This window comes from Drosophila gunungcola, chromosome 3R, assembly GCF_025200985.1.
Source record: "Drosophila gunungcola strain Sukarami chromosome 3R, Dgunungcola_SK_2, whole genome shotgun sequence".
In the NCBI taxonomy this organism is placed as follows: Eukaryota; Metazoa; Arthropoda; class Insecta; order Diptera; family Drosophilidae; genus Drosophila; species Drosophila gunungcola.
Window position 1 is genome coordinate 29,042,226 of NC_069139.1, and position 12,775 is coordinate 29,055,000.

At 41.9% G+C, this 12,775-nt stretch overlaps 4 protein-coding genes across 4 annotated transcripts; 2 read left to right on the forward strand and 2 right to left on the reverse strand.

Moving 5' to 3' along the window:
- Positions 1-448: 448 nt before the first annotated feature.
- Positions 449-3,975, forward strand: LOC128259571 (uncharacterized). Its single transcript, XM_052992062.1, has 2 exons — positions 449-607; positions 3,111-3,975. Exon 2 carries the CDS (start codon positions 3,125-3,127, stop codon positions 3,473-3,475), a length of 351 nt encoding a protein of 116 aa, XP_052848022.1. The 5' UTR covers positions 449-607; positions 3,111-3,124; the 3' UTR covers positions 3,476-3,975.
- An 87-nt stretch (positions 3,976-4,062) lies between these two features.
- Positions 4,063-6,626, reverse strand: LOC128259565 (THO complex subunit 4-A). The gene is made up of 4 exons (XM_052992048.1): positions 6,193-6,626; positions 5,532-5,733; positions 5,139-5,336; positions 4,063-4,593 (listed from the first exon to the last, which is right to left on the reverse strand). Exons 1-4 carry the CDS (start codon positions 6,448-6,450, stop codon positions 4,436-4,438), a joined length of 816 nt encoding a protein of 271 aa, XP_052848008.1. The 5' UTR covers positions 6,451-6,626; the 3' UTR covers positions 4,063-4,435.
- Positions 6,627-7,294: 668 nt separating this feature from the next.
- Positions 7,295-8,649, forward strand: LOC128252768 (dephospho-CoA kinase). Its single transcript, XM_052980811.1, has 3 exons — positions 7,295-7,492; positions 7,568-7,859; positions 8,231-8,649. The coding sequence occupies exons 1-3, from the start codon at positions 7,381-7,383 to the stop codon at positions 8,535-8,537; spliced, it is 711 nt and encodes a 236-aa protein (XP_052836771.1). The 5' UTR covers positions 7,295-7,380; the 3' UTR covers positions 8,538-8,649.
- Positions 8,650-8,659: 10 nt separating this feature from the next.
- LOC128252758 (terminal uridylyltransferase Tailor) lies at positions 8,660-11,914 on the reverse strand. Its single transcript, XM_052980800.1, is given in 10 exon segments — positions 8,660-9,015; positions 9,248-9,449; positions 9,505-9,669; positions 9,731-9,866; positions 9,923-10,029; positions 10,088-10,255; positions 10,258-10,311; positions 10,482-10,905; positions 10,962-11,084; positions 11,436-11,914. Coding segments are annotated over 10 exon segments (1,680 nt in total). The 5' UTR covers positions 11,535-11,914; the 3' UTR covers positions 8,660-8,813.
- Positions 11,915-12,775: the final 861 nt, after the last annotated feature.

Sequence of the window (12,775 nt, forward strand, 5' to 3'; positions counted from 1 at the left end):
CTTGAGAAAACTATGTGATTTCATTTAAAATCTCTTATTTTGTCTTGTCCGTCCAGTCCGTGTTCTTCATTGCATTCCATTCCATCGACAATCTTCCTCCAAACTGTTTTATTTTTTTTTGGGTCGCGAAATTTTGACTTCTTGAAGCACATCGACAAAAGAAGTTTTGTGGACGCACTAGTCTAGAGTTTTGTTTCCGCTGTAAAAAGATGAAATTACCACAATCGTCATAGCCTTACTCAAAACATTCTGTGAAAGCAGAAACAAAATACGTTTCGAACACTTGTTAAGCAAAAATCAATCTTGTTTGGTTATGCGGCGTTGTGTTTACGAACTTGGTCCATCTACGGTCAAATGGGTTTGAGACTCGGCTGAACTGCCAGAGCTCTGAAGCAAGTCATGCACCTGCGATTCAGTATTTATAATGGGCTATTTGCGGTATTTTTCTTCAACTAAGAAGTATGTTTCTGCAAGCTGCGCAGCGGCCACACTTCTGCATTTGAAATCAACGTTCGTTGGCGAGTGCGCGTCGTTTTCCTCAGCGAATTTTCGTAAATTTAGAGCTTGATTAGCTACGACTAAATCTGTGTTCCAGAGTTTTTCACAGGTAAGAGTGATTTGGGTGCCAAGAAGCTGGACAAACTGTTGGCCTGTATTTGACAGACATCACGGACCCGAGATAAATCAATAGTTTTCCCAGACCAACACTTTTCACTTGTGTCATGGAATTTTGTTCACCGAGCGCAAGCGCTGTCTGTGTGTGCGTGTGCAGCTGCTTTTAAAATTTTTTTTAGCACAGCTGCCATATGCAATATAAATAACACATCCTCTGTGGAAGATTCCCTGTTCTGGGTCTATTCTCTGCCGGAATCTCTTTTCGCCTCTCCTTTTTGGCGGCCATGTTGGTCGTGTATTTGTGTGTTTCGCTTTAGTTGGGCGATTATTGCATGCACCTAAAAAAAACTAGCTGGAAGCAGTTTGAACCGAATTTTAGCAGCCTGCTCTTAAAGCTGTTTTTTTCTGCTCTGCCAGTTTCCGTGTGCATCGCCGTTTTGGATCTAATCGAAGATACATTTTAAGTAGGTCTCCGCCAAAACTGGATTTCCGCTTGTCGAATGTGTTTTGGCCATATTAACTTAGTCAACAAGTCGGCCGAGGCCCTCAATTTCAAGTTATATCCAGATTGCTCATTACTCATAATTTCAGCACAAATACAAACGGCAGGCCAGTTAATGTGATTTACGTACCTGCGAATGTGTTGGTGCGAGCCGGCAATCGCCCTAGGGAAACAAAAACAACAAGTACAGTGGAAGGGAACACGGCAATCAGTTGTTGTTATTGCTTTTCGACACAGAAATAAAAAGTGTTGTGATAGGATTTTTCATATAACTTTTAGATACCATCAATTAAATTTGATACGGTAAAAAGTCCATTCCATAATTTTAAAACATTTTGATTTGGTTTTAATATTTTTCCCAGAACTACTAATAAAACGAGTAACTCACCTCGAAGAACTTTTAATTATTTATCAGTGGCTTTTTTTTTTTTTTTTTTTTGCTGTGTTCTCTAGTTTTTTACTTTGCCCAAGTGGAAAGCACTTAACTATGGGAATCGGAATCGCTACAGACCGTCTAATCTAAAGATCTTTGACTCGCAGCGGTCATTCACTTTGCTTTGTTTTTCCCCATGCCCCAACAAAATTGCGAGTGTGTGTGGCCTGTGTGTGTTGTTGTTGCCAACAGCCACCCCAAAAGTGATACACCCCCGGGGATTGGGTGGGGCAAGGGGGCGGTGCGAGGTTGGGCGGAAAATGTCTCCCCCAGCGGATGACGCATCATTACAAATGCTTTACAGCACTTGCGGCAGATGTCATCGCCTGAACGGCGACCTCTTTTTACTGAGCTGAGCGAAGCATAAATAGATGGTAAAACTGCACAGCCACAGTGAATATTGGTAAATTGGAGAAAGCTAACAATTTTAATTCATTGCAAAAAATAAACCTTTTAACAAATGCATAAGACATTGTCATGTTCATGTTGGCTATGGAGAGCTGTTCATGCACAATGCATTTTTTAAGTTCCCTGCAACTTGAAGATAATTTAATTCCACCGCAAGGTATATTTGTTTCTTTCAACATGTTTCTACACCAAATTCGAAAGGATATCTAAGTGATTATTTAAAAAAAAAAATTAATCTAAAAATGTGCGTAGGTATGTTTTTAACATGAAAAATTGTCTATATTTTACCTTACCTAAGTACTTACTTTCGCAAATACCTTGTGCCTTAGGTCCAAAATTTGTACCTTTCCTAACGCTGCATAAATATTACAACAAAAAATAAGCTTACTAAGTACAATCATACACAGGAGTACGGAAAAAACATGTCTATATTCATAATTTGAAGAGTGAGCAAATTAAAAGCTAACAAATTGTGTTTGTGAGAGAAAATGATACGGGAAAAAGGAAAAGTCTTTTCCTCTATAATAAGCAATAATTGTAGTTTCAAAAAAGAAACTACTTTTGCAACAGGTTAAGACTTAGCAAATGGTTAAATTGCTTAAAGTATCAATTAGTGACTGGTAAATTAAAGGTATTTTGTTAATTTATTACTGATAATAAACTGTTACTGTGGTTACGGACTTTAAATAAAGCAGTTAGGATCAATGGGTAACACGCAAAGTTTCAAGTTTTTTCCCTTAAGTTGTATATTTTTATCCCACTGTGCGAACGCTTGACACCAAAACGAAAATATGAACAGCGCCAAAAACAACAACGAAAGTGCGATGGTCACAAAACGCGCAATTACAGTTAACGGCAAAGTAAAAAGTTAAAGAGAACGCAACCAGCAAAACCGTATAGAGGAGCCGATGAATTTCTATGTGTAGAGAAAGCATAAGGAAGGGGGCAGAAGGGCAGAACAAATAGTCTCGTTTTCACTCTACTTTACAAAGAGTTCCCCAATGGGGCGATGTCTGATGACGGGCGTCATTGTGGCGGTCATATACATATGTACATATGTACATCCGCAAGTGGCGTGACTGAAAATTTGTATTCTAGAGTACTCGTATTTCTAACCGCATCTGAATCATTTTTTATTGTTATGCATTGCAGCCACCAGCGACAAAATGACATCCACCGAGTTGAAAATTGGCTTGACCAGCAGCGCCCGTCCCTCTAGCCGTGTACTGAAGCCCCCAGGCGGAGGACACACCAACATCTTCTCGGAGCCCGATGTGGCCGTTCCCGCCCCTCGCGCCAAGTACAACCAACAGAACTCCTCGAACCTCAACGCCTGCATGGGCTCCACCGATCCGAACAAGGTGGTGGAAAAGCTGCGCGATGAGGTGACTACCCAAAAGGAGGTCACCGCCCCGCCCAGCCAACCCAAGGAATCGGCGAACAAGCCGGCGGCCACGAACGGAGAGGCTCGTGGGCGAGTCCCACCTGGCGGATACTCGTCGGGCGGATTCTGGTAGAGGAAGTGCGCCTGGGTGCAGAAGAAGCCGCCAAGCATTTAATGACTCACCATCACATCCTCAGACCGACATTAAAAAACATGAACCTATAAATATAACTCGCTTATAACATACATATACACACATTAGAGGCGCATTATCTATATAGATCAGCTGATCAGCCGGTGAAAGGAAACCCTGATTATATTTGGCACACAGCTCTCCAAATCGTTCTTCCTTCAGATTCATTTTCATCCCTCCCACATTTGTTCTATCGTCTAAGTAAAACGTTTAACACGTCTAACGCAATTGTTGAAATTTAAGTAACTCGTGATTCCGCCCCACAAACAAAGGATTAAATAGATTGACTTTGCTAATCTACCACCTACTACCGAAGCCCAATCAGCATTTGTACTTAAAGTGTCCAATTGAAACTTCTTATAGTCTGTACAATTTGTGTAAAACAAAATCTCTTTATAACCATCTATGTATTATTCCAAAATAAAACATTTAATTATAAATTATCGATCTTTTATTTGAGAAAGTTTTTGGAGATTCTTTTCACAGTCCTCCTAACCTAACCTATTGAGTCAGTAAAGACAACTCGATTTGGTCACGAAATTAATTCTAGTATTTATTACACTTCAGTTTAGAATTATTTCAGTTTACAGAATTAAGTCATCGTCGAACTTTGTTAAAGCGTATTACTATTAATAATAAATACAGCATCAAATGTATTTCAATAAGTCGACTTATCCCAACAGCCGCCAAATTGATACAGTTAACAATTAAATGTATACATGCGCAAATTGTTTTTTAAATGTTGATGTCTGCACTTCTGAAAGTAAACCTTGGCGCGGCGTTGTCGTTCCGGATGCGTTTGATTTGATGTACCATGCGAAAAGTGTCCATATGGTAGACTTAAGACTAGGGATTGTGTTTTTTTACTTCTCTGTTAGACTAATTCAGACTATTGGCTATTTAGATCTTCATGTCGTTGATGTAGGAGTCCAGTTCGGCGTCCAGCTCCTCGGCAGTGGGTGGGGCCTTGCGCTCCCGTCGTTGGCCGCCAGTGGCCGGTTTGCCTCCGGTCGGACGTTTAAAGCTGCCACGACGCGGAGAACCGCCAGCTTGGCCACCTAAAAAACAGTTTGGAATGGAAGTGTAAGGATTGGAACTAGGGATTGCCTTCAGGGACCGTAATCATAATCATTCTTGGTTCCATTGCAGAAACAATTGTTTGAAAGCTGAGCTCTTCGTTCTGCAAGCAATCGCACAAATCTTTCAGAAGTGAAACTGAACTGTAAAAATATTTTACACAAGTATTGTCATACTGAGAAATGCCAAAAAAAAAGTTTCAATATGAATAAAAAAGTTTGCAACAAAAAGATGTAACATTAATTTTCGTGTCAATATGATGGATGGCTCAATCTTGAGCTGGAAGTATTTTTTCCAGACAGAAATTTTTAAAGATAACTAACAGTGAACAGAAACAGCAAACGAAAAACTAGTGTTGATCTTAAAAATTTATCATCGAAATAAATAGGCGTTTAAAAATCTTTGTGGAAGTGCATAGATCCAAAAATGATCTGGAAATCGTTTTTAATGGATGATGTTTGAGGTAAAAAAAAAAACCATAAATAGGCATTATTCACGGTCCCTGATGATAGATTTGGATACGCACCACCACGCTTGAATGGAGCTGATGCGCCACCACCCACACGTCGCTTGACATCGGTGGCGGCTACGGGACGGGTCAAAGCGGCCACGTCTGAGACGGCCAACTGAATGGTCATGGGGCGTCCGTCCAAAGGCACGCCATGGTACTGTTTAATCGCCTTCATAGCGTCGGCGCGGCGTTCGAATATCACGTCAGCGGTGCCTGCGAAGGATGAATTAGAAACATTAGATCGTAGTTCAGTCGTAACTTCCAGTCGAAAGCAGATAAAAATTGGGTTAAAACTAATTTCTGCAGCACCCTAATTGAATTTGAAAGGTGTTTAGCAATACAGCTTATATATTTAGCAATACGTTCAACTAAATATAGTACTGAAGCTAGAGGAGTACTCAAACTTACCCAAAGAGCGACCGGAACGGTCGTAGTGCACTGCCGCCTTCTTCATCGGCCCGAAGTCGTTGAAGAGCTCCTTGATGTCAGTGTTGGAGACTCCGTAGTCCAGGTTGCCGACAATGAGACGGGTGGGCCCGGATCCGCCACCAACGGCTCCCCGCTTCGGTCCGTCGTACATATCGTGCTTCCAAGCGCTGTTCACATCGCCCTAGAGGTGGGGTAGTATTAGGTAGAAGGTAGATGGGTATGTTCTCTTGTTGGTTCGAGGTACGCGAGGCGTATCAACTACATGTTTTTGGCGGGAGTAGCCGTGGCAGTAGCAGTTGCATCTTATCTTAGCCTCAAGAGGACAGCCATATCGAGCGGAGACTCTAAAAATGCTATTGAACTGGGTAAGGTTCACGTGAGAAACGTGGGAGGAAATGTTTTCTGCTTGATATTCTGTAAAAACGGGGTTAGAGGAACTTGAGCAGTGGCCGGGGCTCGAAGAATTGCGAGTGCAGATCTGCTCCGTACTTTGGAAGGCGGCGCACCGCGGCCATTTTGATTTCGTCATTCGCTATTAGCCATGTACTGGTAAGTGTGGGTCATGGCATTATTGTCCTGGTGAGCACAGGGATATTCTGCTCCGGCTGCTCCGTTTGGCCATTGAAATGCTTTGAATTACCCTTGGGAACTTGGCCTTCTGAACGGCTCCGCCAACAGCGCCACCTCGTCGGCCTTTAAGAACTCCACCGGCTCCACTGGCTGGAGTCGGCTTCCTGGGCGATCCGCTGGCGTTGGCGCCTCCACGTCGGGCACCGCCACGCTGCGGGCCGCCCGGTCGTCGGGCTCCTCCTGGTCCTCCGCGAGTGCTTTGCGGCTTTTTCTGCGAGCGAGTCGACTTGATGATGTCGTCGAGGCTCATTTCAATTTTGTCCACCATGCTGCTGAATTTGTGTCTGACGGCTATGAAAATCTTATGAAGTGGGTGGAAAGGTTTGCTCTTTGTCAGCTACCGAAAGTCGCGTTAAAAATTGTATTGTATTAAAGGAGCGCGTGGAATTTCACAAACTCTGCAAACCGACGCACGAAAAATTACACAGCCGCCATCTTGGATCTGGGGAAAAAAGTGTTGAACAACGCTGACTGTTTTGGTATTTTTAACTAGCGTTGGCGAATTTATAGCCTTTTCCCACCATCTGTTACAGGACGGTCCTTGAAGTTTTGCTATACAGAAAACTGTTCCCAGGCCGTGCAGCCTCAAACTTATATTGAAGAATCAAGAATGAAATAAAAACATGATGGCCATTTTAATTTTTTATCAGTCAATTTAAAAATTTGCATACAGAATAGCTTTAAGATTGTCTTAATAGTCTGATATTTTGTTTTGAAAAGTTTGCAAATAAAAGCAAAAAAAAAACGCTTTAAATCAGTTTGAGGCTTGTAATGTCCTTAAATTGTGTTGGCATTCAGTTTTTTCATTTTTATATGAATTGAATTTTATATATATGTATGTCTAGTATGCAATAATAATATTTACTATTTACACTATAGCACAATCGAAAAAAATTAAAATTGTATTTAACAAACAACAAATAAAAAAAGGTTTTCCTTAGACTGTTGATAAGATATTAGTAAAAATAATAAAATTCAAATAAAAAAATATTTTTCAGCTTTCAAGGTTTAACTATTAAAAAAAAATTACAAACTAAATTATTAGTTATTTAATTTCCGAACTGTAAATATAATTCCTGGTATTTTTACCAACGGTTTTTTTATAACGATCCGCTTGGTCACACTGTAACTTTAATAGTAAAAAAAAAGTTTGAACATTCCTATCATAGAACTTAAGAATTCGAACTGTTTTAAAACAATGTTTATTGTGGCCGTAACAGGTGGCGTAGCCACGGGAAAAAGCACTATTAGCAAGGTGTTTGAGCGCCAGGGAATCCCAGTAATCGACGCTGACAAAATCGCCAGAGAGAGTGAGTAAAAAGTGGAGCACATCCGCTTCGTAATTAACGACCATTTGCTGTAATTATCTGTATTTATTGGCTTAGTTGTGGAACCAGGTCAGCCGTGCTGGCAACGGATACGGGAGATTTTTGGAGACGACGTCCTGCTGCCCAGCAAGGAGATAAACCGCGCCGTTCTGGGAAAGATGATTTTCGAGGACAAGGAGCTGCGCGGAAAACTAAACAAGATTACCCATCCGACCATTCACCGCAAGATCTTCTGGCAGGTTTGCAAACTGCTGGTTACGGGGCACGCGTGGATCGTCCTGGACCTGCCACTGCTCTTTGAAACCGGTGTCCTGATCGACTTTATACACAAGATCGTCTGTGTGACCTGGTACGCTAAGTTACTTTTGGGTTTCCTGCATGAGTGTTGTCAAAGTGTCCTTTGAGTTATGTTTTAAAAAATAAGGAGGTTCATGCCTGTTGGCATGATTCAACGCATATACACAAAATAGATCAAGCTGATAATTCCTTAAACTGATCAAGCTCAAAACATATAAAGTTGCAGTGTCTGGTCGTCCGATAAATTAAAGCCGTTGTGTTTGTCAGGTGTGTCCCAAACAACACCAATACCCATGTCATGGGTTCAATAGCTCAAACACCTGGATAGCTCAATTATCAGAGCTGTTATTATAAATTACAAACCTAAGACACTCATGCAAGATTCTAGTTTCCACTGGCACTAATGTCTTCTCGATGTTGCAGCGACTCGGACAAGCAGCTGGAGCGATTGATTGCACGCAACGAGCTCTCCGAAACCGATGCCCGGCATCGCGTCGATTCGCAAATACCGCTGGACCAGAAGTGCGAGAAGTCCCACTTCGTCATCGACAACAACGGCAGCGTAGAGGAGGCGGAGCACTCTGCCATGGCCATTTACAATCTAATGCGCGACTCCAAGCAGCACTGGCTCAACCGCATCAGTTTCCTGGGTCTCTTTCTAATCTTGGGCTTCACAATATATCTGCTGCTGAAGGTGTTCAACAAGTTGCCCGAATCCTGGCAGATGTAGTCCGTACAAGTACTGCCATAAGATGCTTATTACGTGTAATGCAATGCAATTGAAACCAAACCAATTATACAATTTAAACGCTTGCTAGTGAAATATACAAAAGTCACGTGTACACTATGTGTTGTATATTGTCGAGACGTGATGAACGCCCTTAATTAACAGCTACAAAACCAAAATAGGTCTTTCGCACACGCAAAGTGAAATCTTGACAGACCAGCGTCGGAACTGCCTTGAGATTGGAGGGATGGAACGGTTCAATCAGGACACTCAACAGGCTTATGAACTGCGCAGGCGCCAATTGGTCGAGGGCTCCTCCAGCAGTCCCGCAGTCTGCACACAGTAGTCCACAAAGGTTTGCAGTCCATATCGGGTCACCGCTTTGGTCACGTTGTGGTTCAGCTGTATGGGATCCTGGACCACCATCGCTTTTCGAAGTTGCAACGAGCAATCGGGGTTTTCCATCACATATGAGGAGTACCTAAATACCAGAACAGATCAAATTGTAAGTCATATAACGAAGTAAATACTACTATTTCAACTGTGGAGGGAGCTTCGGCTAAGCGGCTATAAGGCATGACTCAATTTAATGTTTATATGTATACATCTAAAGCGTTAAACAGAAAAGCCTTATAAAAGCTTAGCTTAGCCAATTAAACCTTTTAGAGCCAGAAGTTTTAGTTGTTCATCCTTTTTAAAATTGTTATTCTTACCTAGTAGGTAGCATACTCTCAATTTTCTGTATCTCGATATCAGGCCCACCAAAATATGGGCAGATCAAGAAATGCTCGTAGTCAAAGTGGCCAAAGTATAAAAAGAAGGATCTAAGATAGCCTTTAACCACCGGGACAGTCACCTCCACTTGCAACAGTCCCAGCTCACTAGGCGATTTTTGTGCGAAATTGACGATCCAAGCTGGAAAGCGGAATTAAATCGGGGAATCCCGCTAAATTGGCAGAGATAAACTTACGTCCGCACTTAAGTGATTGCTCCACTTGCAGAGCCTGTATGGGGGGTATCAGGCCCTGAAGCTGTAAGAAGTAGATGACCATCAGAGCAATGCTGTACGTCGATATCTGCTCCGTCAGCTTGCAGCGCTCTAGCCAGTTCTTAACATATATGCACATATATTGAGCTGCAAAAAAAGAAAAAAAACAAAGAAAATTCGTGGACTTCGTCTGGTCGATTCTGCTTACTCAGTGGCTGCGATTCGAATATGTATTTCAGCAGATTTGTGTTGCAGAAGCCCAAGCTGTTCAGGCAAATGTCGCACTCGATGCCTGTGGGCAAATGACAGGTCTTGATGATCGGAACGCGGGCCTGTTCAATGACCTACTCAAGAAGGTACAGATGGTAACCATGGACCTGTTGTTTAGGGCATACCTTACATTAATAATGCGCCAGTCGTCACTGCCGCAGAAGAACTTTCGCATCGACCGCAGCTTGGTGATGGTTGTATTGGAGGCTCGGTGTTCGAACGTATGAAAGGTGTTGCCTGTCGATTCAAACACAAGTCACGAAGAGTTCGATTTGGGTTTTCGGAATTGACTTACCGATGTCGACGAACACGTCCAGGTCGGATGAACTTTGCCCGATCCCGGTGATTCGGGAGCCAAACTTGTAGATGCGCAGCTGTTGCTTCGGGAAGCCTGGCGTCAAAAGTGTGCGCAAATCCTTTTCGATTATGTCGTACTCGGGAATTACCTTCAACTTATCCGCTATGGGTATTTGTCTTTAAACACGTTCGCGATCTCGCCCACTATCATGGCCTTAGCCTCTGAAATATACAAATTGATTATTGAGGAGGGAAAAACAAGAGCTTTGGCTAGCATTTATAAAGATGCTTAAATTATTTTTCAAAGCGGCTTTAAAAACATTTCTCGAAATCAAAAACTAGACCTGGAATAGATCGTTTTTGGATAGTGCTATACTGAAATGGTAACCTACTCTTGGGAAGCTGCACAACCATCTGCTGACGCGCCTTCACCTGGGCCTGCTTCCTCTCTTGTTTGGTCTGCTGCGGATGCACTGGCTGCCCATTGGGATTGGGGTAGGGGTGCTGCTCAGACAGGTGCGCCACCGCCTTGGCGATGGTGGTGCCCACGATCCGGTTGTTGCAGGCACTGCAGTTAAATGTGCGCTTGATGGTCTGCAGCTCCTTTGGCTGGACAAAGGCCACGCCTTCGCCCGCTGCTGCCCTTTCCTGGGGCAGCACGTAGGTGGGGTTCCTGTCCATGTACGCCTCGATGCCCACCATAATGCGCTCCAGCAGCTTGGCCAGATGCGGATCCAGTTGGGGCGGAGTGTTTTTCTGGTTCACCGCGTTTAGCGTATCCAGGAAGAAGTTGGCCTCCATGGTCAGCGGATTCATCTGCAAAAGCACCGATGTGTTAACCAGAAATGGCAGCGCACTATACCTGTACGCACGTAAAGAAGTTTGTTTGGCGTCTCGTTCTCGGCCATCGCCTTGTTTTTCTTCTTGGCCTTCTTTGCGGGGGCGTATGTGGTCGGCTTCGGGGTGGGCGCTGGCAATGGGGCGGGGCCAGGAAGCTGAAACGTTATTACAGTACGCGAATTTTTAGCAACTTGATTGTTCAGGGCTCGGCCTTTGTTTGGCTACTACAAATGTTGATAAAGATGTGGTCGAATTTACGGATCAGCTGATATGCGTAGGGTTGCCACCCACGACGAAGCTTGCCGGCTGTTTGTATGAATAAGCATCACAAGCACACTTTGATTTATGTTTACAAACATACACATTTCTTTCCGGGGATATTGGTTTAATATAAACAAATAAAACTGCAGCGATCAGGCATTGCCGGCACAAAAGTTCCCCCCTTTTCAAACGGTTGTTGGGAAACCGCCTGGGCACTTACAAACGTACAAACAGCTTTCACTTACACCGTTTTTTTGCAGGTTCAGCGTCTCGTAGTACTGTCTTTCTGCACTGGTGCAGGCCGCCTTGTCCAGCCAAAATGAGTCATTTGCTTCGATTCGCATGCTGGAAATGCTTTCTGTTATTCCTCTTCGAACAATTAATGGCAATGAATTCAAGCTCGACAGCGTCAAGACGAAGACGAAGACACTTTAATTACCACCAGCGACTAGGACTAGTGTGACCTCGGGTGGATTTTTCGAAGATACTGCGCAAAAACCTTGTGATCAATACTTGGTTACTGAGTTTTAAAATTCCATTGTGCATGCGCATTATAGGATCTGAAACTATTTTGTGTTGTTGAGCAGCAAGTTTAAAATTCTATTTTTGAAAATTATAAATTTAATCTGTTGGTTTAACCGTTTGGAAATGGTAATGACAACCGATTCGGTTAGCCAAGTTCATCTTCATGATTTGAGTCCGTGATAATGCGAAAAAAACAGTGGGAACCTCCGATCGAATCGAGAAAAAATAAAATAATAAATAGATATGCTTAGGCAAATATGTTAAGCTTATAGAGATAAAATGATAAAATGTATTTAATTCCATTTAATAACTAAACATTTAACAATTTCTATTTTTTACAATTTCCTTATAAATTTATATATTTCGGTTATTCTTACAGTCATGTTTTTTTTTTTGTTTCATATTAATCTGATCATCAAAAGATTAAAAAACAATGGTTTATGTTTTAAATATTTAAAATGCTTTATGATGACGTCATACGGCCCTTCTAAATGTTTTGTGTACGTATTTTAGTTCTCGTATGAGAAGATACAAAAGATTCAGCATACTTTTGGGTTGCATTAGACTTCTTAAACTCCTCAAATTTAGTTCTTACCAAACCGAAATGCAAGTAATCCGCGATTCTCTAAAACTAAAGCAAAACGGCGTGAAATCAGTAGAAATTGATCAAAGAACTTACTTTTTAAAGGTGTCATACTCGTGCCTTATTCCCTCAAGTCCTCTTTAATTCTTATGAAATATATAAGAAATTAAGCTACATTATATTTTTCTTGTTATGCTAATCAATTCCGGGGGCCTTACTAGCTTTTGACTCTTTTTAACTGTATTTTTTTCTTTTTTTTATTCAATATTGCATGAAATTTTATTTTTAAGAAAAATTTTAGTCAAAAACTCAAGGGAATAGTTTTGAAAATTAATTAAAAATTAATCGTACCTATGGCATCATTCTTTTTTTGTAAATTGCAAAAGCAAAAACAGAAGCTTTTCCTAGCCATTTCCTGCTGAATTTTCAGCAATTCTGAGATTCAGTCGTTTAAGGAATACCCAAAATTATTTTATT

Excerpts from the sequence above, each read along its gene's own strand:
- LOC128252768 (XM_052980811.1), top strand. The coding sequence starts at position 7,381 with ATGTTTATTGTGGCCGTAACAGGTGGCGTAGCCACGGGAAAAAGCACT. Across the intron at positions 7,493-7,567 it reads TGACAAAATCGCCAGAGAGA|TTGTGGAACCAGGTCAGCCG; the intron begins GTGAGTAAAAAG and ends TTATTGGCTTAG. Across the intron at positions 7,860-8,230 it reads AAGATCGTCTGTGTGACCTG|CGACTCGGACAAGCAGCTGG; the intron begins GTACGCTAAGTT and ends TCGATGTTGCAG.
- LOC128259571 (XM_052992062.1), top strand. The coding sequence starts at position 3,125 with ATGACATCCACCGAGTTGAAAATTGGCTTGACCAGCAGCGCCCGTCCC.
- LOC128259565 (XM_052992048.1), bottom strand. The coding sequence starts at position 6,450 with ATGGTGGACAAAATTGAAATGAGCCTCGACGACATCATCAAGTCGACT. Across the intron at positions 5,734-6,192 it reads AGAAGGCCAAGTTCCCAAGG|GGCGATGTGAACAGCGCTTG; the intron begins GTAATTCAAAGC and ends CCCCACCTCTAG. Across the intron at positions 5,337-5,531 it reads CCGTTCCGGTCGCTCTTTGG|GCACCGCTGACGTGATATTC; the intron begins GTAAGTTTGAGT and ends CATCCTTCGCAG.